The sequence below is a fragment of the Oryctolagus cuniculus genome, chromosome 4 (genome assembly GCF_964237555.1).
Source record: "Oryctolagus cuniculus chromosome 4, mOryCun1.1, whole genome shotgun sequence".
NCBI classification, from domain to species: Eukaryota; Metazoa; Chordata; class Mammalia; order Lagomorpha; family Leporidae; genus Oryctolagus; species Oryctolagus cuniculus.
The window spans coordinates 115,555,002-115,581,695 of record NC_091435.1 but is presented as its reverse complement, the minus strand read 5'-3'; the positions used below and the strand labels follow the sequence as shown (position 1 = coordinate 115,581,695).

At 32.5% G+C, this 26,694-nt stretch overlaps 1 protein-coding gene across 1 annotated transcript in view; it reads right to left on the bottom strand.

Annotated features, from left to right (window-relative positions):
- Window positions 1-26,694, bottom strand: part of SI (sucrase-isomaltase) — a 93,751-nt gene that overhangs the window by 44,996 nt on the left and 22,061 nt on the right. Inside the window, 13 exon segments of the mRNA NM_001082266.1 lie at window positions 664-870; window positions 6,387-6,542; window positions 7,639-7,809; window positions 8,517-8,566; window positions 10,389-10,477; window positions 12,034-12,158; window positions 13,017-13,073; window positions 13,852-13,936; window positions 14,774-14,928; window positions 17,454-17,570; window positions 20,960-21,131; window positions 22,244-22,361; window positions 23,179-23,263. Of these exon segments, the coding sequence (NP_001075735.1) occupies window positions 664-870; window positions 6,387-6,542; window positions 7,639-7,809; window positions 8,517-8,566; window positions 10,389-10,477; window positions 12,034-12,158; window positions 13,017-13,073; window positions 13,852-13,936; window positions 14,774-14,928; window positions 17,454-17,570; window positions 20,960-21,131; window positions 22,244-22,361; window positions 23,179-23,263 (1,587 nt within the window).

The window sequence follows — 26,694 nt, the reverse complement described above, 5'->3', positions numbered from 1 at the left end:
TAAAATAGCATTTAGCCTTATTTAAGATTTTTTAGAGCTTTTATTTTTTATTTAAAACCCATCATCACTTTTGATCATTTTTTTCCTTTTGAACAGTCCACTGATTCCTATGCTTTTTATTTTTAATGCTTTTTGTTTAATTTTTTTTTCATTATATTTTGCTAGTGGGATTTGCCACCTTTTCAGCTTGTAAATGGTGAATAATAGTATACAAGAAAGTATTTTTGAGGTATTTACATTTGGTCATTTTTCTTTGTCTTCATTGCCAATAGGTTTCTTAATGGATTCATTGGAATTCTTTATTGAAACAAACAGAAAAATTGCTAATTGCAAATCTGAAACAGAGTATTTAAGTTGTATTTCTTTGTGTGTTTAGCCAGAAAATTCAGATCACTATAATGGAATCTAAGTGACTTTCTATTTAACAGGAATTTAAATTTATTTTTTTGAAGTTACAACTGTGCATTTATTCAAAATTAGCAAAAAATAAGAAACTTCATTTATTGAACACCTAGCTATGAGCTGTGTAAAAAATGTTATAGAATAAAAATTAATTAAGGCAATTGTTAACTCTAGTACTACAATAAAAATCCAAGCATCTAATCCAAGCATCTAAAATTTTTGTCTCAAAAAATGAATGAAGCATTGGAATATTAAGCATACCTTAAATTGTACCATATCATTTTTGTGATATTTCACCTCCACACGAAGATTTGTAATGGGTTCAGAAGGTAAAGTTATTCTGGTTCTTGTAGGATTCAACTGGAGGTCAGCTGTTATACCCGTCGGTGAATACTGAGTTGAGCTAACTGAATAAGGGTTGTCAGTTTTAGGGAAGTAACATTCAGGTGCTCGAGGGTTCACAGTATTCTAAAAAGACAGTACACAGTAATTGCCAGGATTTGTAAGATTATAATATTTAACTCCAAAAAATATAGTATGCATATGTTTACTTACACGGTATGATGTGTAAACGTTATGGTTTAAGACTAGGATGGGACAACAATCACAACATGAAACATCTGTTATGCAATTAGACACTACACATTAAAATGTTACATTGAACATTTATATTTTGACCATAAATAAACATCAAAGGGATAAAGCATAATTTTTTCAACTCAAATAACAGAAATATATCATGCTTACTTTCCAAAAATTAAGTCTATTACTCATAAACTTTGATCCTTTTCATGTTATTACTCTTCATATAAACTTTACTTCTTGACTACAACAATGGCCTTATAACAAGCCTCAGAAGGGCACATGTTTGGAGCTGGCGCTGTGGCACAATAGATTGATCCTCTGCCTATGACGCCGGCATCCCATATGGGCACTGGTTCTAGTCCTTGCTTCTCCTCTTCCAATCAAGCTCTCTACTATGGCCTGGAAAGCAGTAGAAAACGGCCTAAGTGCCTGGGTTCCTGTACCTGCATAGGAGACCTGGAAGAAGCTCCTGGTTTCTGGCTTTAGATTGGTCTAGCTCTGGACATTGAGGCCATTTGGATAGTGAATCAATGGAAGGAAGACCTTTCTATCTGTCTCTCCCTCTCACTGTCTGTAACTCTACCTCTCAAATAAATAAATAAAATCTTTTTTTTAAAGAGAAGGTGCATGCTTAGAGTCCTTTTTATCCACTTATAATGATACCACATCAATCTTTCTTTTGTGACTAGCCCTCATACCAATTATATGCTGACCAAGTTTTAAAATAAGAACATGTCCCCAAACCAGATCTGATTAGTTAGTGACAGCAACTGATAACTATGGAAAAGAATGATGAACTATGGCATTGAAGACTGATTGCTTTAAAAACTTCATTCTCCACATCTTCCTAAAATCATTATATTGTTGAGAGAAGCATTATTCCTGTTTACATTCCTCAGTGTCCTTCATGGAAGTTCTATAAGACACTCAAAGGACCTTAAGGTCAGATGTTTGGCATTGCTATTTAGTCAACACTCGAGGCAGGACACATCACGTCAGTGACGGTTTGAGGCCTCCCTCTGTTCTCTCTCCCAGATGCCTGCTATTGCTATTTCAGACCATGGCTCAGGTACTGAAGCCCCTACCACCCATATGGGAAACTAAAATTGAGTTCCCATAACCTGGCTTTGACATGGACGGTTGTCAGCTATCGTAGGCAACTGAATCATGGACCTCTGGACAGGAGCTTTCTGTCTGTCTTTCTCTTTTTCCCTGTGCCTCTCTGACATTTTTTAAAAATATTTACTTTCTGTTTATTTGAAAGAGTTACAGAGGGAGGAGGAGAGATGTACAGAGATAGATAGAGAGATCATTCATCTGCTGGTTCACTCTTAAATGACCACAATGAGAGAGGCTGGACAGATCCTGGGCCAGGACCCAAGAAATTCCTTCAGGTCCCCCATATGAATGCAGGGGCCCAAGCATTTGGACCATACTCTGATGCTTTCCCACGCACATTGGCAGGAAGCTGGATAAGTTGAGCATCCACATCCAGGACTCCAACAAGAGCCATATGGGATGGCAGTGTCACAGACAGAGGCTCAACCTGCTATGCCACAATCCTAGCCCCACATTTCTAAAAGTTATTCAAAAAAAGAGATACAATCTGATTAAATTGGGATATTCCTTGATCTCCCATCTTCAGTGTTGTGCATAGAGTGCAAACATAATGGCATAAAATATGATTTTTCCTTGAAAACGGAAACCAAATGTAAAATATAGATGCATTTGGAGCATTATGATATTGAAATGTGAGTGCATTAGGCCTTGGATTCTTTTCTTTTTTTTTTTTTTCAAGGAAAAACAAAATTCTATTGCACTTAGCATATTCCATTTCTAAGTGTCTGATATTCATACTCTCAGTTGAAAGGATTTCTTAACTGAAATGATGGGGCAGGCATTGTAGCACAGTGAGTAACTCTGCTGCCTGCAATGCCGGCATCCTATGTGGGCATCAGTTTGAGTACCAACTTCTCCACTTCCAACTCCTAGCATCATCCCGGTCTGGCCGCTGCAACCATCTAGGGTGTAAGCTACTGGTTGGAAGATCTTTCGCTGTCCCCACCTCCATTTATCCTCTTTTTCAAAAAATAAATCTTAAAAAAATTATTATTGTGCTCATTCCAAATGCAGCATTCAAAGGGCCAGTGTTGTGTCATGGTGAGTTAAGCCATTGCCTACATCACCAGCATCCTATACAGAAGCTGGTTCAGGTGCCTGGCTTCTCTACTTCCAATCCAACCCTGCTAATGATTTGGAAAACCAGCAGATGATGGCTCAAGTGTTTGCACCCCTGCCTGATGTTTGGGAGACTTAAATGAAGCTTCTGGCTCCTAGTTTCATCTTTGCCCATCTTTGGCCATTGAGTTCTTCCAGGGAGTGAACCACCATATGGAACATAGCTCAGACTCCATATATATATATGTGTTTATATATATATACACATATTTCTCTCTCTCTCCCATAACTAAGAGGAAAAAACACCACAGCACATGAAATCAGAGCAAATAGAAACAGGGGTATTATTGACTTTAGACAATTGGAAAGTCTATCTGTGACTCTCTCAGAGCTAACTCACGGGCCATTTTTATTTCCTCTATAATACCATAAGCCATCCTGTTTATTTTCTTAATGATAGTTCCTATCTAACAACTAGAACCTATAAAATGATCAAGGAATTCCACAACTACAAAATAAACAACCCACATAAGAGATGGGCCAAGGACCTCAATAGACATTTTTCAAAAGAGGAAATCCAAATGGTCGACAGACACTTGAAAAAATGTTCAGGATCACTAGCAATCAGGGAAATGCAAATCAAAACCACAATGAGGTTTCACCTCACCCTGGTTAGAATGACTTACATACATAAATCAACTAACAATAGATGCTGGAGAGGATGTGGGGAAAAAGGCTCACTAATCCACTGTTGGTGGGAATGCAAACTGGTTAAGCCACTATGGAAATCAGTTTGGAGATTCCTCAGAAACCTGAATATAATAGCCCTACCACAGGACCCAACCATCCCACTCCTTGAAATTTACCCAAAGGAAATTAAATTGGCAAATAAAAGAGCTGTCAGTACTTCAATGTTTATTGCAGCTCAATTCACAATAGCTAACATGGAATCAACCTAAATGCCCATCAACAGAAGACTGGATAAAAAAATTATGGGGCATGTACTCTATAGAATACTATACAGCAGTAAAAAAAATGAAATCCGGTCGTTTGCAACAAAATGGAGGAATCTGGAAAACATCATGCTGAGTGAAATAAGCCAGACAAATATCATATGTTCTCCCTGATTGGTGACAACTAACTAAGCACTTAAAAGGAAACTGTAGAAGTGAAATGGACACTGTGAGAAACAATGACTTGATTAGCCCTTTTCTTGACGAGGAACAACTTACTATTTTATACCTTTTAGAGGTTTTTTTTTTTTTTTTGTTCTACTTAATACTATTGGTTGAACTCTGTAATTAACACACAATTATTATTAGGTGTTGAAATATAACTGAAAAGTGATCCCTGTTAAATGTAAGAGTGGGAATAAGAGAAGAAGGAAATGTACAATTCGGCACATGCTCACTTGGAGTTACCCCTAATGGTAGAGATAGAAACGTGCCAGGGGATTCTAATTCAATCCCATCAAGGTGGCAAGTACCAATGTCATCTTTCTAGTCAAAGTGATCAGTTTAAGTTCATAATTAATCAAAAAGATAGGATTAAGTGTCAAAGGGATTACATAAATAACACCAGTGTCTGCAAATAATTGATAGAATTAAAAAGGAGAGAATGATCCAAAATGGGAAGCAGGATACACAGCAGACTCATAGAATAGTAAAAGCACTAAACAGCACCCTGGCCTCAGCTCTTAAGGCATTTGTATCTGGCTAAAAAGCCTATGAGAGTTTCGCAGGCAGGGAAACCAAGACATTGTGGCAAAAAAAAAAAAAAAAAAAAAAAAAAAAAAAAAAAAAACAAACACAACAACACCTAAATGAAAGATTTCTGTGAGTGAGATCCCAGCAGAAAGAACGAAAGAACACAAGAGGTTTCCATAGCGTTGGCAGCTCATTGCAAGGCCTTGGGTGATTACTGACATCATAAATAAGAGTGTCAGTTGTTAAATCAACAACGGGAGTCACTCAACGGGAGGCACTGTGCACCTGCTCCCCATGTAGGACCTCTGCCCTTATATATATGTTGTACTATGAGAATTAATGGTAAAACTACTACTCAAACAGTACTCTATACTTTGTGTGGCTTTGTGGGTGCAGTCTGTTGAAATCTTTACTTAGTATCTACTAAATTGATCTTCTATATATAAAGATATTTGAAAAGGAATTGTGATGAAGAATGGGATGGGAGAGGGAGTGCGAGATGGGATGGTTGCGGGTGGGAGGGAGGTTATGGGGAGAGAAGCTGCTATAATTCAAAAGTTGTACTTCGAAAATTTATATATATTAAATAAAAGTTGAAAAGAAAAAATTATTCTGTAAATTCATTTACATATTGGAAGTACATGAATATGTAGTCCTAACAGTAAAGAATTGATTTTATAGAAGTCCTAGTATTTAAAGGGAAGACACTGGAGAGGTGAAAAAAAAATACTTCACTACTTGGCTTCTTGAGCCCAGACACATTTTTCCTCCTAATTTCTTATTTTCTTCAATAATTACTTAATATTTTATATGCTAAATATTACACTGCTTTATCAAGCAATGAAGAAGGGGGCATATCTCTTCATGTAAATACAGACATTTTTGGGACATTGCTGACAGATACATCCTGATTCTTCTTAGTGGTTAACATGTGCATTTAATGTCCTCATTTCATAAAATAAATGTTTTGCTGACAAAACGGTGTAACCAAAAACCCAGAATTTGAAAAGTAAAAATAGCAGGAAAGGGTATTGCCCATAGCCTTTCATGTAACACTGCTAAAAAAAAAATTGCCAAGCTCAGTCAATGTTTTTCTGCAGGAAAGATGGCTAAAATAACTGTTCAAAAATTATCATCCCTCAATGGACAAGAACTACCCACCACTCTAACTGATTATTATGAGACAGCACTTCCATAAGACTGTCCACCACTGGCATAGTGCATTATAGCGCTGACTAGTCAGCCACAGCCAACACCCCAAAAAGTACAACAAATACAGTTCTATTTCATCAAATAAAGTTAAAATATTTAAAGGGCTTGGATAGCAACCTCCATATCCATTTTGCTTAGTGTTTACTAGGCTGTGTATTATGAGAATTAATGAAAAATATGAATTGACTATCAAAGATACTGCTTTTGAATTCCTCATGATCATATGCAGAATCAAAATGTAAAGTCCATTTTGAAATGCCGAGGGGAAAACACATTGGGAGTTAAAATTAAAATTCTCATTACCGTGTCCCATATACATCCACGTTGAGTGCACTTTTCCTGAGTTGCAATGTCTGCATCTGGATAACAAGTAATCTTTTCGCTTTCTAAGAAAGTTTGATCCCATTGAACTCTGAAGTTTCTTCCAAGGTTAAAGTTGAGATTCTCAATTAAGAGAACCTTCAAAAACAAAAGAAAATTAATGATTATTTCTGACTATTGGACAATTTTTGAAATATTCAGATTTTTACAAAATGTGGCACAACTACTTTTCAACACAAATCATTAATAATTCTTACATGTACTTGAGGAATGAAACAGAGGGGAGGAAAATGTCATTTTGTAGCTGAACTGACTAGAATCTTAAAATGGGAAAATAATGAGAGAGTGAAAGACTGATAAAAGGCATTATTTCTAAATCTACACCAGAGTGTCATTCTCAGTTCTGCCACTTAATCCTCAAGAGTATTTGTGGAAATTGTATGTTTTGAATTATTCTCAGTTTCCTCTCCTGTAAAATGGAGATAACAACCTTATAAAAGGAATAATGTGTGGAAATTAAAGCACTTAATACAATGTATGAGGCATAGTTCACAAAATATAGGTGAGTTCCCTCAAAAATATACAGGGAAGAAAAAGGTGGCCACTATGTTTGATGCAGTAGTTCCTATATTCAAAGAATGGGAAAAACATACATTGTCTCTCTTTAATTCTGTCCCTAATTTTATCACTGCTTACAATGTTTGAGGGACAACTTGGCCTCTTACAGGACAGGAAAGATCTGAGCAAATACTTGAAGTCAGAACAATACAGAAACATCGATGGTTCAATCAGAGTTCATAAAAGGAGAAGCAGGAAGAATGACTAAGTAAATGGATAAAAATAGTATCTTAAAGAATCTTGAATAAGAAGCCAAAATATTTTGAATTTTTGTTGTATGGAATAGGTTAGTAAGTTTGAATTCCCAGATGAAGAATGGAGTGATAAATGTATTAGGAATGGTATCAAAGAAAAAATGAAATAGGAGGAGAGATATAGATTAGAGTCCCTTTAACATAAATAATTAACATAATGGAATATTGGCAGAAAAAGTGAAGAGAGAGAACGAAGAGGGAGGGAGCAATGAACAGAAGGAGAGACTGAAGGATGGATGGAGGGAAGGAGGGCGGAGGGAACTGTGATGAAAGTAAGGGGGCAAAGAAGCATCTGAATGGTTAGATATTGTTAAAGATAAGGATATATGACTGCTAAAATATTTTTTAAAGATTGTATTTACCTGGTTGGAGGGATCATATGTGAAATTAGAGTGCGTACTCATTGCCTGATTATTTTCTGCCACTGTAACCTGTGTAACGGTCTCCGTCACCCCGAGAATTTTTATAGTCTGAAATGCTAAAGTTGTTCCTTCTGAGTATAATTCATGTGTGCATGTGATATTTAAATTGTTCTGGATGAAAAAAAAGGAGCACAGAGTATTATTTATTAGGTCTTCAGACAAAAAACTTAAAATAGCAACAGAGACATGAAATAGGAAAAGAACCAATCGTGTACCTCTCCATATCTCCCCCAGCATCCAAGTAAGATATATTGATACAATCACTATTAACTGCCTTTTTTGGCATAAATGCCATAAAATTTCTTTTCCAGAAATACCTTGTTGTTTATGATGCAACTTACATACCCCTCTTCTTAATCTATTCTTAATATTTATGAAGAATAATAACTTTGGCAAAAAGAATATAGAAAGAAACTCAACATTTAAAATTATTTATATTATTTATGCAAAATTAATTTTATGCATATGATTTCACCTTCATTCAAAATATGCAATGATATATAAAACATTTTCTGTATGTTGAAATTTTTTTCCTAAGACATGTGACTTAAAAGCAGACGTAATAATTTAAGAAATCTAAAGCCTTCCAAACATCAATTGCATCATCACAAATTCATATCTATTACAGTTAAATACAAAATTACAATACCATGATTTTTTATAAATTGCATAATTTAAGTTTAGCTTTTTCCTTTAACAATTTATTTCATTGTGGTCCATTGAAATCTAAGGTAATTGAGAATATTCTCAAAAACTCATTGTAAAAATCAGTATATTAATAAAATATATATTTCACTGTAACAAAGGAGAATGCTTACGTTAGAAACTGCAAATGTATATAATATGTAGTTGTCATTTTGTACGGTATCTGAAATTAAAGAAAAAATAATATTAAATGTAATGTTACTATTTTGACTTTTTATGGTTTTCAACACTTAGGAAATGTAAAAATTAAGTACTATTTATTAATTAGTTCTAAGCACATTATTTTTAAAGTAAATTTTAAATTATTTGTAAACAAATAATCTTGAAATTTTTCTTTCTGATTAAGAAAATTTAATGAAAATATTTTACTGGTTTAATTTTTCAAAGTGCTATAATACTTAGAGAAATCCAAAGAAGGAAACCACTTATCATTGTAAATATATTATTTTGAACAATGTCAATATCTTTTTCTTTCCATGTTGCAAACTTTGCAACATCAAGTTTTCACTAGGAAGATATATCATATTGCAATTTAATTTTGTATCTTTTTACTTATGTTTTTCTTTATTTTGGCAGAAAGGGATGAATCTGAAGTCATGTAAAACTAAACAAATATTAAACTGTAATTGATGAGGAACAAGGAAGAAAATAATTTTCTGCATCAAGTAAATAATAACATTTTATCAACATGTTTAATAGAAACAGAAGATTAAGGTTAAAATAATTTGGAGAACATAGAGTGTGCAAAATAGAAAAGGAATCCTAGTAATTTATACTCAATTTCAATAATATTAATTTTAAAAATCCTTATCAATCCTAATAAATAAATTGGAATCAGAACTGGAATTGAAGATAACTTTACTGTTTGCATATTTACTAACTAATTTCATTAACAGAAATTTGTGATTTATTTAACTCTTTAAATAAAAATGTACAAAACATATGTGTATCATATCAGTTGACTGATTAAATTATATTCTTTAGATTCTTAATAGCTTGGCTTTATGACAGCCAATTGTCAGTATAAATTTTCTGATAGAAATAAATAAATGTATATGGAGACACACTGTAATTTGACAAATAAAAGTAACCTCAGTGTTGTTTACCATGTGCTATCAACTGTCTTACAATAACGGTATTTGTTTTTTTGCTGACTACGAATAATTTAGGTTTAGATGAAATCCACTTTTACTCAGCTGCTAGGTAGCAAGTGCTTTGAATTCATTATCCTGAGAGAGCTCACTCTTGGTGTGTTTATGTCCCACGGTGTTTAAAATAGAGCTTTGAGGCTTGTGTGCTGGAATAGAATAGGAAATATAGAACAGTAGGGAGGTGTGTGTGTGTGCGTGTGTGTGTGTGTGTGTGTGTGTGTTAAAGTACAGACTGATAAATCTTCTTCTAGACCTTGGTAACGACTGTGGGTTTTAATTGAGTTAACGGAAAATTCATGGGAGTATTTGAACAGAGGTGTAATAATTTGAATATATTTAGGAGGTATTATGTTTCCTGCTGAATTGTAAATCAAATAAAAAATTTTAAAAGCCTGGACTGACAAGAACTATGGACCTATGGAACAGCCAGAGAGCTACTGCAGTAATTAATGTCAAATATAGTAAGGACAGTGATGGAGCTACTGAGTAGATTCAGAGCAAGACAGAACCAAGAGAAATTCCTAAAATTTGAGAGAGAATAGTTGGCTCCAATTTTAAAAATTCAATTTAATAGACAAATAATGTGTTTATATATATATACATATGTACCTGTCAAATTTTTACAACAAATTAAAAAATTAGTTTAAGTATATATAACTAATATAGCAATATAAATTTCATAAAGGAACTTAAAAGCCTAAAGTAGATGTAAAAATTTAGTAATTAAAAATGAAAATATAAGACATTTTTTAAATGAAAGAAAGTATAATCAACAAAGCCCAAATTTTCATCAACAAAAACAGAAATTTAAAAGCATATCAATTTGAGACTTACCTTTAGTTTCTCCATCATCCCAGAAAAAGTCTCCTACTGCTGTGTTATCATCATTTAATGCAATTATAAGTCCTAGAGGATTCATACGACTGTTAAGCGAAATTAGATACATATGTGATTAAAAATAAATGTATAATAGTGAAATATTCTATAAACAAGTCAATTTAAATGTAACAGTTTTTCAATAATGTATTGAAATAAGAACATGTATATTAATAAATTGGTATTTGAAAATTCATTAGGAATTTTTTTATTATCAATATTCTTATATGAAAGCAAAAGTAATTAAATACTTAAAAAATAAAGTATAGAAACACATTAAATTCAATACTGATTTTTTGAAAGCCTAGACAGGTGCAAAACTGGAATACTGTAATATTCCCATTCAAATAGGAAAAATTAAATGGACCTTATGAATATACAGTTAAACTTGCATAATCCTAAATTGCTGTGCATTCATTCTACATTTTATATGAAGAATAATTATAAATGCAGCATAAACAATTTAAAATGTATAATGAGATCTTTATAAATGAAGCCAATTTTATAGGATAAATTTGATATATGCTCCATAAATTACATTTCTTAGTTTCATATTACCATAAACTAGTATCCCTGAGGCTATATGTTCCAGGCAATTGTTCTCTACAAAAAGTATTCTTTTCCAGAATGCAGTTGTCAAAGTGCATGTTTCTATTTTTCAGTACTGTTCTATAATATAACTAAGTGTGTGAGGACATAGCCATAAAGCAGTTAAATTCAGAATAGTCAATTCTAGAATCTCAAAATAATTACTCACAGAAGCGCATTCCCTCATCAATTTGATTCCTCCATAAATATTAATGAGAATTAGAGAACCTATTATTGGTCCAGACACCATTTCAGGTGTGAGATCAAATTGTACAAAGCCACGTATTTGTTTCATAGGACTTACAGTTACGGTGATTAGACACATTTCATATAAGAAAATGTAAAAAATATATAATATATGATAATGTTAATGTCACAAATACAGTAGTGTAAAGAACAAAGTGACTATCAAGTTGGGTAATGCGGAGCATGGGAAAAATATGAATTCAATGGCACCTCTGTTCGCTTGTACTCAGAGTGAATACTACAAAGTAGAACATCAGAGCTTTCAAGTGTCTTCTTTTTTCCTAAGTGTTTTTGAGATTTTTCTATCACTAAGCAACTTAGAGTATCTCTTGCTCTTTACATAAAATGAAATATCCACCTCATTTATCAACTTAAAAGTAAAACTTTTATTATAATTTAAAAATTATGATATCCATGTATTTAAAATTCAAATATATTAGCAAGTGACATAATTTTATCAATTATGTAGCAAATATTAACATTTAACATTTTATTAAGAATGAGACATTGTCTTTAATTCTGCATACTTTATAGAAATTTGAATCAATTTTCAGTGTATGGGACAAATTTCTCTTTATATACATTTTATCACTCACGATATTTGTAACAAATCACATAATTTGATACTTTGTATAACAATAATAATTACCTCTGTGTGTCCAATATTTTCCGATAAAAAAACTAAACATTGATATCTGATTCTTAGTAAAAATGCTACATATGAACACAAACTCTGTGTTAGGTTGTAGCTAATGATCTTTCAAGGTACCTTGCTGTTGTTGTTACAGCAGGTTGTTGAATGGGGATAATGTAACCTCCTCTAAGATGCAGTCCTATTTTGTCTGCTGGAAGACTCATTTCCACCCGTTGCTTTCTCCATGGCCTTTTTGCACCCTAATTTGTAAAAGATAAAATAATTTTTACTATTAGAGAGGAACTTGAACTCTATGTCATGAGAATTAAAATTTATATACTGAAACAATTTTTATCATGAGTAATTGATGTCATCTAAATGAATATTTGTATATTGTTTTCTGACTTTCAGAGAAAATTATTCTTTTCAGCTTATTGAATAAATCATAGAAAATAAGCTCACATTATCAAAAATACAAAATATTAACATAAACAAATTTATTCCTTACTATAATAATTCTCAAATATTCTTCATCCACTCCACTTGAGTTTTGTTTTAATCTAATCATATTTAGGGAAAAGTATTTTCTTAAGCATTATTTATACAAAATATATGATATTTATTTGATATATATATGAATAAATGAATATATTTCTTAACAAATAAAAGTGCGTGCAAAATAATGTTTTTTAGAATGAATGCTCAAGAGGTCTTGGTCAAATAATAAAAAGACTATCTGAATGAGTGCTGCTCTTTTCCCTATCCAAGGTTGAAATGCAAAAGTTTTACACATGGTTGAAACTATCATATTATGCAACATAGAGTTTCTCACTGCTCTATTCTAGCATTAAGATATAGAAAGCAAGATAAAAGTATTCAAATAAGTCACTACTCTTTCATAAAATTATTTTTCCACAATTTTAAAATGCCTATGTCTTTATACAAAGAAATATAAGTTCATATTAAAGATTAGCTCATGTAAAAATATATTTACATAGTTTTTTGCAGAATTTCAAATTTTAAATTCTTATTTTATAATAGCAGAAATCTTAAATTTCCATGTATTGATGTTTGAAAATGTAATGCTTACAAGCCCATCAGTATATAAAAGTACTTACTGTTTCATAATCATACCAAACAGCATCAGGAATGTATGCACTCACTGTCTCTGCTCCCTATATTAACACAAGATAATGCATGTTATTGTTTTTTTTTAAATTTTTATAAATTTTTTTATAATTCTTAACAAGCACACACTTCACAAATGATATGTTGATTTTCCATAGTTAGGGAGAGGGAGAAAACTTCTTATGCATTCACCCTGAGTATTTCTCAGTGATTGGATTCAAAGAACTATTTTATCAGGTTTAGATAATATCATAATATAAACAAATCAAAAGCAAAGAAATATAGATAAAATTAGTTTAGGTGTTAACTACAATAATGCATGCAAATGTTACCAAATGTTACCAAATGGTAACTGAAAATGTGAATAAGTCCATTCCTCTATTTAAAATTAATTAAATAGGACCCATATGATTAATTCCATTATTTTTTCAAGAGTTTTTTTTTATCTGCTGATTTTAAAGTTCTCTTTTGCTTATAATTTAGCAAAATTTCAGTGTGTTTTTTTTTTTTTATTTTAGTGAGACCTCATTTTGTTCACTATAAATTTGGTTTGGGTTAAATAAATAACGCTTTTTTTTTTGGAGAATACTAATTTTATAAAATTCTCTTACCCCCAGCTCGATGTCACTTATTTGATAAGCATTAATCTACTTAATATTTTATGTTTTTGAAGTATTTTCAACATTTTAAAATTCAATTAGTTGTGTATTAGCTTGAAGTAGCCCATTTAGTAGCATTTGTTACTCATATATTTTGTAATGTGGTACGAATTGGGTTATATAAACTTCCCTTAAGCAATGTGTTTTTTAAACTTTCAAAACCTACCTGTGTCAAAACAGGAGTAATGAGTAAAGCGGGGCCCCATAAAAACTCTCTGTCCTCAACCCAGCTGTTTGTGTCCTCATAAAACCTAGTAATAATACAGGTATTTAAGAGACAACAATACAACTTTTTAGCAAAATTCTCTGTTCGATTAACATTTCTGTTTTTCTCATAACTGCTGTTAGCGGTGGTTTTACTTGTTGATATGTCATTTTGAGTAGACAGTTTGTACTTCCTTTATGGTTCACCTCACAGTGAAGAAGGAAGAGAGGCAGGAAGCAGGGAGAAAGGAAGAAGAAAAGAAGGAAGGAAGAGAGGCAGGAAACATGTTCATCTGGTGTTCAGTAAAATCTATCACAGAAGACATGATTACATTTAATCTGTAATGAACAACTCTTGTGTTTATTTTTCTCTTATAGGTTCATAAAGTATCAGACATATCTCATATTCTTTTTTCTTTGTGAATTTTTCATTATAAGCTCCAATTTTATCCTGTATTTCAACGGGTCTTAAAGTCATTTCTTGAGGAAAGGCCCTACTTTGATACAACGTACTAGGATAACGAGAGTTTACTTTTGTTCTCTACTGTTCTACACTCTTGATGAATATTTTGGATGAGTTTCACAATGTAAATGTGTGCTTTAGCAAGTATATGTTTAATCTTTCTTATTGATTTAATTTTTCTAAAAAACATTATCTATCTTTTTTCTTTGTAAGTACTACCTAGTTCACACATGCCTAGCTTTATCCTGTACAATCAACACAAAATTAATTATATTGAGTACTGTCATTACATAATTCATCAAATTGTTTATACAAATTTAAAAGCAAGCAGCAGAAAATAATTTGATGTCTTATTTCTCTTCTATATATACATACGTTTGAATACATTTTAGAAGATATGATTCTTATCCTTAGTACTTACTCATGAAGAACTGGCCTTGCTACTGTTTCTCCAAACGCATGGGCTTTGTAAAATAGAGTATAGAGGAAAGGCAATAAGGTATAGCGGATATTTAAGTAGTGCCGAGATGACTTAACCAAAAGTGAGTCTTGTCCAAAAAATGCGGGATCCTGATGCTGTGGAATAAAAACATAGATTAAAATAAAAAAAATGGATACATGAATGGAAATAAAAATAGAAATATCTTTACCTACTTTTAAAAATCAAATTGCCTAACTTTGAACTTGTTTGTAAAATACTAACATTAGCCCTGTTTATCATCAAAATGTCTAAATATTTCAGTGTTTGTGTTTTCATTTGGTTACGTGAGGGTACTTCAAAAAGCACATCATATAATAGAATTAAAAACTAAATTGATTTTGGTTTAAAAATGTTTTAAATCCATGAAAAGTTTCTTCACAATATACATTTTCCATGAACTCATGAAAACTTTTTGTATCTTTTATTGAGCTTCACTTTAATGTGGAAATTTCTCATTTAAATACACAGAAGTAATGAAAACATGAATAGGTTTTTAGTGGTTAATGGTGGTAGGATGAATTCTTGGCTCTAAGTTTCTTCATGCTCCCTTGCACCTATCTTCTCTTGGTAACTGCAGAATTTGCTACTAAAGGTGGAGGGTACCTACTGGCCGTCTGAGTTTATAATCAGCGAAGTGACATTCTCTGGCCGACGAGATGTTAGGACCCATGACACATTCAAGCAAAGGCTTGAAATGTGCTTTCCTGAGGACACGCTGTCTGATGCCTTGCCATCAGCATTAAAATAATAATCATAGTCAGTTTTCTGACTCAGGAACACAAGGAACAAAGTTGCTGGGCCTGCCTGCAGACTTCCAACATGAAGCCCAATATGTGTGCTGGGTCCATGCTGTATCAACTTACTCCCTCACAAGTTTAGATTTGCTGCCATAGGTAAGAAAATTACTACCTTCATAGATCCAGAATGTATTATGTTACTTTGAAGTCATGTTTTCCTTTGGCTGCAGCTGGCCATTGAACAAGCATGACGGTAATACTATGTAGGCCTTTTCTGGGAAATACAGGATTATTCTATGGGTCAATTTTTCCTATTGACCCGAATAAAACATTGTTGGAACTGGGCTGAAGTATATGACACTCCTTATCAAATCACCTTTTCCGTTTTGTCTTTTTTTTTTTTTTTTTTTTTTTTTTTTTTTTTTGACAGGCAGAGTGCACAGTGAGAGAGAGAAAGACAGGGAGAAAGGTCTTCCTTTTCCATCGGGTCACCCCGCAATGGCCAGCACACTGCGGCAAGCGCTCTGTGCGGATCTGAAGCCAGGAGCTAGGTGCTTCTCCTGGTCTCCCATGGGGGTGCAGGGCCCAAGCACTTGGGCCATCCTTCACTGCCCTCGCGGACCACAGCAGAGAGTTGGACTGGAAGAGGAACAACCGGGACAGAATCTGGCGCCCCGACCGGGACTACAACCCAGGTGTGCTTGTGCTGCAGGCGGAGGATTAGCCTATTGAGCTGCAGTGCCGGCCCCCTTTTCTCTTTGACAATTTCAGGCATGAACTCTGTTCTAAAGGTTCTCTCCACTTTCTCCTGCTCCCTCCCCTTTACCCTCCATAGGAATTTCAACTTGAAATCTCTAGTATGTCTCATACCATCTTGTCATCTGCTTTATATGGAGAATAGAAATGAATACAGTATAAAGTAATTAATATGGTGATCCTCTGCAGACACATATTCCTTGAACGTATCTTTAGGGTGGATCAGGCAGTCACTAATATCCATTTTGGGACTTTATTTCTGCTGTGATACCTCTTTGAAGCTGAGCTGAGCAACTGTCACTCATCTCAGATAATGCCCTGTATGCAACTAATGTTTGAACATTAAAAGTTACTAACCAAAATGTGTTAGTTGACTTAATGAGTTAACTAAACTACACCAATACCTTTTTTTAAAATTCACTATGAGAAGCCATAATATACTGAATCTCCAGGTTGGAAGGAGAACTCTCTATTCTTTGTACTTTTTACCTCACCTGTTAAGGCCAATGTTTTGTTAGTGTTAGCTTTGCTTTTCCCAACAGCTTTATCCCAGATTTATTTATTATTGAAATACTCTGGACTCAAATAGCTTTGGAATTGTCTCTAACTTGTTTCCCTTTAGAAAAATTGAAACTGGAAATTCTTGATAGTGTATTATATTTTTATGGGAGAAAAATTGCCTTGAACCTACAAAGTTATATCTGTCATATCCATACTCAAAAAGATTTGGCTCTTATTAAATAAAAATGTTATTAAACAAAATATTGCTGATTTATTACAGTTGTATATGGTTAGACTTAAATAAAATATTGCGTGCATTTCGTACTATGTGTTCCTTATTCGACCATTTATAAAGAATTAAAGGAGATTATCAGTATATTAGGTTCTCAGGGTCACAACAAATGCATAATTACCATAATACAGTTCTCATTAATTCTCAAGTTAATGTGATATTAGTACAAAAAGAATATACAAAGTGGCCATGGCCTTCAGAAGATGACTTACAACTATTTATGAATTATGATATCAGGTTTCAAAATATATCATATATATATAATTTAATGTATTCTTAAAAATGTGACTTGCTGTATTTTAAAATGTGGAGAAGTATAGCAAGACATACTTACCTCAAATCCATCAGCATTATGATTTCTGGAAAACGGATAAAAGGCCCCAAGTTGCATCCACCTTCTGCAAAGCTCTTCTGTGGTTTCAGCCTGAAATCCACAGATATCTGCACCAACCTAAATAACAATATATCCATTATTCATACTGTTAGCATTATCATATTTGTGTAAAATGTCACATTTTATGCCTCAGCTAATTTGTATTATTTAAAATCTCCTTTATTGTCTTTATATACTCTTTCATAAACCAGTTTTCTTTTTTATCTTTGCATCAGCCTTGCTCTGATTACATTATAACACATACTTTTTTCTTCAGTGTCTTTGTATAAATTTTCTTAGCCTCACGTATATAATTTATTTTCTCTTGTGACCTAATCATTAATTCACTGTACAAAGATCAAATTATGGTATTAAAATATGTTGGTTCTTAAAACAAAGCATCCTTATTGGTTTTTATCATTTATATTTTTGAAGATATAAAATAGTTAAAAAGTATGTATTTGTATTGATTTTAAGAAATTATTTCAAATAACATTCTGATATTCCCACTCTATCCCAAAGGACTCTCTAGGAAATACTATCATAAATTTAGTATTTAACTTTTAGAGAGTTTTCTTTATTTTTCTACATGAAAACATATGCATTTATAAACAATATATAGGATCATGTTACATATTAATTAACTTTATGTAAATGGTATATTTTATGAATTGCAATGTTTTTTTCTTAATAGGCAATGTTATTAATCTTATAAATATTATTTTGGTGCTGTATTGTATAGGGTTATATGACTTTACAATACTTCTTTGAAGTTAATATATAAGATGTAAAAAAAAATCCTTACAAGTTCTATGATATATATATATACATAGGACCATATTTCTAATTAATCAGAAATATACTTTTTATGAGATAACTGTTACCATTTATAAGCACTATGGTAAAACATGAAAGTTCCTACTATTCATTAGCTTTCCAAATAGTTTATGGCTTTATTTAAAATTTTTTTTTAAAAAATTTGTATATGTTTGAAAGGCAAAGTCATAGAAACAGAGAGAGAGAAAGAGAGGGAGAGAGAGAGAGAGAGAGAAAGAGAGAAGATTCAGCAAGAGAATGAGATCCTTCATCAGCTCACACTCCAAATGGCCACAATGTCCAGGACTGTGGTGTGCTGAAGTTAGGAGAAAGGAGTGTCTTCCAGGTCTCCCTCATGAGTACAGGTACCCAAGCTTGTGGGCCATCCTTTATTGCTTTCCAAGGCACATTAGCAGGGAGCTGGATAGGAAGTGGTGCAGCCAAGACTAGAAATGGCACCCAAATGGAATGCTAATGTCACAGGTAGTGGCTTAATCTGTTGTGCCACAATGCCAACCACTATGTCTTTTGACATTTAATTTTTATCACTTGTTTATACAAAATGCGTATTTTTATTTTTGAGACAACACAATTTTAATTTAATTATATCACCAAAGTATATTTGAATTTTTCATTATTAGAGTAATTGGGAATATTTTCATACTTTTGTTGCATCTATAAAACCACCTGCTATGCATCCTTACTAATTTTATAATTTTTCTTGTTTTATATAGATTTGCAGAAGGCACTTTTTCTTGAGCATTAATAATTTATTGCAATATACCTGGAAAATACTTCCCTATATATGATGCTTTTTATTTTTTAGCTTTGTAAAATACTTTTTGATGCACAAAAGTTTTAATTTTCTTTAGGTCAAGTTTATGTTTCCTGTATGATTTGTGCCCTTTGTGTTCTTCTTAATTATACCTGTAACCTAACATCATAACTTCACTATCTTCTAAAATGGTCAAAATTCAATTTCAAAACAAATTTCACACATGATACCAAGAGTCAATTTCTGTGTATATGGTATGAAAAACGGACACATTTTATTTTTCACTTTAAATGGGTACTCAATTGCCTATATGAATAGCTGATACATTTCCTCACTTAACTATAGTGTTGGTGCTTTAACAAATTCCCACATAAGCATGGGCCTGTCTTATTTTACCTTACCATTCTATTCACATATCAAACATCCAGTACCATTTTGTTGATTACTGTAACTTTATCTAGTATGTCAAATCTTTATTTTTTTGTACTTTTTAAAAAAATGCATTGTCTTCTACCTGAAATCTAGAATAATCTGCTTTGTTTCCAAAGTCCTTTGTATGGCTTAAAATCTAATTCCCCTGAATTAGGGTAGCAGTATGGGGAGAATATGCACTTATAATCTGTTTTTCCTTTATATCTAGGAACATGGTATATTTTTAATTTGTTTAGTTGTTATTTGGAATTTTATCAAAAGCCTTATCTGTAGTTTTAATATTTATTCATTACTATTTATTGATTGGTTATAATAAATATTTTATATTAAAATGCATTATAATATTGAATATCTATTTTCTTTTTGATAAAGTATCCTATAAATTGATATTTTTTGTTAAATTTTCAAAATCATCTCTGTATATCTTTTTAAATATTTTCTCCAGAGACTTGCTTTTGTTCATTAATTTATTATCCTACTTTCATTACCTGAATCTTTCATAAGGTTTATTCTTTTATCTCTTTCCATTCAAATTCATGCATTTCACTCATTAATAACAAGTCTCTGCTTCTAATTTAAGCTTTCATTTTTTCTAAATATTAATTTAGCTCATTTTCACTGGTGGTAATAAGAAGTAACATTGTTAACATTTAGTTATAGACTCATTTTCTTTTTCCATTAATATTCAGTTTAGTTTTTGACACAAGGATAATTTGATACTTTTTTTAGTTTCCTGATGCACAATTGTATGTGTTTGTCCATGTGTTCCCTGTGTCTGTGTCTGTCAACTGTTCTGTTTGGTTGGTTAGCTTTTGGTGTTGATCTTACTTGTGCAAGCTATGAAAGAAAGAATACATGAATCACTATAATTTCCTAAATATTTTACATTTTTTGTTATGTCCTTGGTATCTTAAGTCTTGAGCATCAATCGTATAATTTTTTATTTTATATAATCCGAGACTTTCCAGAATTCATATATTTAGAATTTTCTATTTTCTTCACTTTCAATATGTCTCTGTTCTCATCTTTTTGTCTTCTAGGTATAGGAAATATCTTTATTACCTTTCTAATTCTAATCTGATAAGGTAGTATTTTCTAGTTTTTTAAATAAACAGACATTTGACATTTAGTTTTATAACAAATATATTTGGATTTATCCATATCATCTTATCTGGTACTTTGTTTTATCATAAAAGCTTTTTCAGTGCTTTGTTTATATTTATGTTTGTTTCTTGAATTTACTTAAATAAGTAAATTTGTTAATTCCACTGTCTCACACTAAGGTTTTGAATATTAAAGAATCATCCATATTCTCATTTTCCCATAAATTTTTAAAGAACACAGATTTTTTGATATACCTTTTAATCTTTTCACAAAAAAATTAATATTATAAAACAATTAACTTAATTTGTTGCCCTATACGTGCCGTATGAAACAGACTTACCAAAGGCATTCCAAACAAACCGAACTCTAGCATCCCAGTGATAGACCACTCCATTTGTTCCCAAGTAGCCGTGTTATCTCCTAGCCAATGTGCAGCATGTCTTCCACTTCCAGCAAAAGTTGACCGAGTAAGGATGAAGCTTCTCTTGTTAGGGAAAACTCTTTCTACAGCTCTAAAAATGAAGTCACATTAGAAAAAACATCAAATTAAGAAAAAATATTTCTTTTGAAAATAAAATTGCTATATATAAGTTGTAAATATTCATTTTCAATCTAGGTTTATAATTTCAAAGCAAATCCAAGATATTTTTAGATATTTTGTCATGTTTGTATTTAGCCATCAACATTTTTTATTTAACCTTCATATTGATATTAAGACCTGTATTTCATCAACAATTGCATTATAGGATATTTACACAATGCTAGAAAATAAGTAATCAATAAATGTTTGTTCTCTTATTGTATTTTTCCCCAAAGAAACCTATTATTTAAGGAATACAAACTCCATACATTTCCTAAATACAACTTTAGGAATGTAGTGATTATTCTCACCATACCCACCCTCCCACCCACTTTCCAATCCCTCCTCTTCTTGCCTCTCCCATTCTCAGTCCCATTCTCTGCTAAGATCCATTCAGATTAATTTTACACAAGAAGACTAACTCTATACTAAGTAAAGTTTTCAATGATTTGCACCAAAAAAAAAAAAAAAAAAACTTTTGAGACAAGGGCTGTTTAAAGTCACTGCATCTTGAAGATAATTTCATTTCTTTTTTATTAGAAACTTAATGAACTTTAAAGAAGCATCCAAGAATGATACCTCATGTTTCTTTACATGCAAGTATTTTCACAATGCATTAGAAATTTCCTTGGATGAATACTCGTTAAAATGCTATGCTTTAATGGAAACTTTTTTTTTGGAAAAGAGTTAAGAGTATGTTCTAGGGATACAGTTTTCCATAAACTTATTATAAATTTCATCCTTAGGAAATAATTATATCCTGAGATGGCAAGCATAATCAAAATTTTGAAGGATATTTAAATGTGCAAATTAAGAAAGATTCCTGGTTAAGTACATATACCATGAAGTTCCTGATAATTGAGTTCCAAATTCATGTATATTGATAAAGAAACGGATATCTTCAAAGCCCTAAGATTTTAGCATCAAAATATTTGTATTAACTTTATTTTCTTTCTTATTCTTGCTACTCTCTTAGCACATCGATAAATTAACAAAAACATTTCTAAACAATAAAGATAAGTTTTTGAATGAAAGTTAACTTACCTTTCAGTGGCTATAGCCATGCTATATCCATATAGGCTGTGAACATCATACTGTTTTCCCCAGTACTGCACAGAATCCATGCAAAGTGTTTTGGAATACATGAGCTTATCAACAATATCTTACAGAAAATATAAAAACATAACATAAATATTATCTTACCATGTTAGTCTTTTATCTCTATGTATGATGTGCTATGTAGCTAAAACACATTGAGAGATGGCACTTTCATTAAGTTCTAATTAAGTTCCACCATCCATTCCTGTTGAACGTGGAATAACTACCAGATGCATATTAACTCAGAAAATACTCTGCTTCTTACTGAATTTCTAGAAAAATAATTCTATCAAGTATACAAAAATACATATCTATATTACATCATAAATTTATAAACTAATTTTAAGCCATTGTAATAGAACCATATTTAAGCAAAATCCAATGGAGAAAAAGTTTTGGTTTACTGGAATAGAAACATTGGTTTCAGGATTTCAAAATTATACCATAGATTGTGACTTAGAAATATATGATGGGGGCTGGCACTGTGGCTCAGTGGGCTAAGCTTTCACCTGCAGCACCGGCATCCCAAATATGCACCAGTTCTATTCCTGATGCTCCTCTTTGGATTCAGCTCTCTGGTATGGACTGGGAAAGCGGGAAAAGATGGCCGAAGTCCTTGGGCTCCTGCACCCGCTTGGGAGCCGGGAAGAAGCTCCTGCTCCTGGGTTTGGATCGACCCAGCTTTGGCCTTTGCGGCCATTTGGGGTGTGAACCAGCAGATGGACGATCTTTCTGTCTCTCCCTCTCTCTGTCTGTAACTCTACCTCTCAGGTAAAATAAATTTAAAAAAATTTTAAAAAACAAATATATGATGTAATTTACCAGCTAAGAAAGTTATCCTCAGTTAATGATAATTTGATATGCAAATGAAATTTATTTACCAGGAATGTAAGGTGGATAATTCAATGTGTTGTCATTACAGCCCTTATTTGAGCCTTGAACAAAGCTGGACACTTCATTCATGTCCTGAGGGGATTTAAAATGAAGAATAGAAAATTTTAAATAATTATAAATCATGTAAACAGGAACTCTCTAATCAATTAAAAACGTTTTTATTTAAGGCAACCATGATGTTCTTTCATTCAAAGACAAATACAAGCTACCAATCTAAAAATAAAAAGAATATACCTTTTATAAAACAGATATCCTAGAATTCAGAGACTTTAAAGAAGCATAATACATTCATCTACTTATTCTTACTTATTCATTTATATATAAAACATGTTCACTGTAAATATTAAACCACTATTTTCTTTTATTTTTTAAGATTTACCCATTTATTTAAAAGGCAAAAAGAGAGAGAAGCAGAGATACACAGAGAAAAAGATCTTCCATCCGCTGGTTCACTCCCCCAAATGGCCACAATTTCCAGTGCTGGGGCAAGCTATAGCCAAGATTCAGGAATTTCCTCCAGGTTTCCCACATGGGTGGCAAAGGCCCAAAAACTGTACCATCCTCCACTGCTTTCCCCAGGCCATCAAGAGTTAGCTGGATAGGAAGGGGAGCAGCCATGACATTAACTGATGCCCATATAGGATGCCAGCTGTGGGCTAGGCTGTGGCTTCACCCACCATGCCAAAACATGGATCCCTTAATCTGCTCTGTTCTGAATTTTTGTCAGTCTTCTCATTGTGAGTCTAATATCAAACATATAATATTTATTCATTAAACATATACAGTTCCTGATAGCATTTATCTACTTTCTTTGATATGCTAAGCACGTACTTAACAACATATTTGCCTTATGCACTTTCCCATAATCAGAGAATTAAAATGAAGGGAAGGTGTTTGCTTTATTGGTTAAGACACATACATCGTAAATAGGAGTGACTGGGTTCAATTTCTGACTCCAACTTCCACTAACACAAACTCTGGGAGGTAATGGTGATGCCTCACTAACAGTCACTAAAGTTAATAAAGGGACATAACAGTTACACAGTCAATAAATGAAATAATTTCTATTCCTGTTTTTGTTATATTTATGCAAACTTGCCATAAAAGTTTGAAGATCTTCCAGTAATCACTTAGTGAAAAATTGATTTGTTTTGTAGTAAAGAGTTAAGAGTGGACAAGTGTTTAGGTTCCTGCTACCGGTGGGTTTGACCTAGATGAACCTCTTGGTTCCTGCTCAGCCCTGATCATTGGGGCCACCTAGGAAGTGATCCAGAGGATGGATGATCTCTCTCTCTCTGTTTCTCACTTGCTCTCCCTCTTTCTGTAACTCTGCGTTTCTAAATAAAGTAAATCTTTGAAAAAAAAAAAAAAAACAAATAGCAATACTTTTCATAGAACCCTGTTAACATGATTGTCAGAACATGATCATTTACCAGCTCACAAAATAAGTCTTATTCAACAATCATGAAGATAAATTATTAACCTACTAACAGAAAAACACTTTTATTTATTTTTGGTACATTTTATTTCAGATGTAGCTTTTATATATTATTACCTTTCATTAATGTGTCTAAAATATATAAATTTGACTAAATTTGGTCTCTAGAAAATTCCACAGTACCTTTCTTTAACTTATCCAAACAATTTAAATGACATTATAATTATTTAATATTATGTAAAAGTGAATTCAATTAGCATTTTCAGTATTACAACCAATAGATTAAAAACATTCTATGCTTCAGTGCTTTGATAGTACAGTGTACCTAGAGTTATTCAAATCTTGTTCAGTAAAGCCACTATGGAAGACAGTATGAAGATACATCAAAAATCTGAATAAAGACATACCATATGACCCAGCCATCCCACTCCTGGGAATTTACCCAAGGGATAGGAAATGAGTAAACAAAACACCTCCATGTTTATTGCAGTTCAATACACAATAACTAAGACATGGAATCAACATAAATGCCCATCAACTGAAGACTACATAAAGAAATTATGGGATATGTACACTATGGAATACTACACAGCAGTAAAAAGAGTGAGATAGGCCAGTCCCATATTGGACAGATACCATTTGTTCTCCCCAATCTGTGAGAACTAATAGAGAACCTAAAATGGAATCTGTAGAAGTGAAATTGACTTTGAGAAGGGATAATTTGAACTTCCTTTGTCTTGACTGAGAAGGAAAAGTTTCATTTTCTTTGTTTTTTTTGTCGTTTTTTTTCTTCATACTGTGTGTTGAATTCTTTACTTAGCATAGAGCTAATCATATGTGTATAAAGTCAATTAAAAATATATTTCAGTAAAAAATAAGAGTGAGAATAAGAGAAGGAGGAGTAAATTTGTAACTGTAAAGCTGTATAGCTCTGTATACATCCCTAAGGACATATTTCTAAGGGTACAGTTTAAAAACTTATCATGGGACTCCAAATCCCATAAAACTTTGTGATAAAAACACCATCTTAATTGTTAAAGTGTTCAAATTAAGTGTTAAAGGAACATATATATATATATATAGGATTAAGTGTTAAAGAGATCATATAAATAGAATTAAGTGCCTGATAATAATAATAGACATAATTAAAAAGAAGAGAATATCCATATGGGAAGCAGTCCACATAGCAGACTCATTGAATGACAATCACTTTAAGTAACACTCTGACCTCAGAATCAGCCTTAAAGGCCTCCTGGTCTGGCTGAAAAGCCGATGAGAGCATTTCAGGCATGGCAAGCCAAGACATTGTGGCATAAAATACCCTACATGAAGGATCTCTGTGAGTGAGACCCCAGTAGAAAAAAGTAGCCATAAAAAATGGATGTACCTTTCTCTAAAGGGAGGAGAGAACTTCCACTTTGTTTATGGCCTTGTCCAAATACTGATGGAGTTTGTGGATTCAAAAGGCTTCCAAGCATAGGCACCTCATATCAAGAGCCTCAGGTGGTCACTGACATCATACATAAGAGTGTTACTTGTTAAGTAAACAAGAGTCACTGTGTACTAACTCCCCATGCAGGACCTCTGTCCTCAATGATTTGTATGGAGAGTTAACTGTAAAGCCAGTTCTCAAACTCTGTGTTTGTGTGTGTATGTGTGCAAATTGTTGAAATCTTTAGTATAGAGTTGGTCTTCTGTGTTAATTGAAAATGAATCTTAATGAAGCATGAGACTGGCAAGGGGAGAAGGAGGAGGAGGAAAGGTAGGAATGTGGGTGGGAGGGCTGATATAGTGGGAAGAATAACAATATTCCTAAAGTTGTACTTATGAAATATTTTTTTTTATTTTTTGACAGGCAGAGTGGACAGTGAGACACAGAGAGAAAGGTCTTCCTTTTGCCATTGGTTCACCCTCCAATTCCTTAAAAAATAAATTTTTAAAAAAAGAAATGCTTAAATGCAAAAATAAAATTTTATTCAGATCATCTTGTTCTCCTAATAACTACATCTAGGAATTGTTGACACCATTTGTAGTGATGTTTCTCAAGATCACTATTCTTAAAATC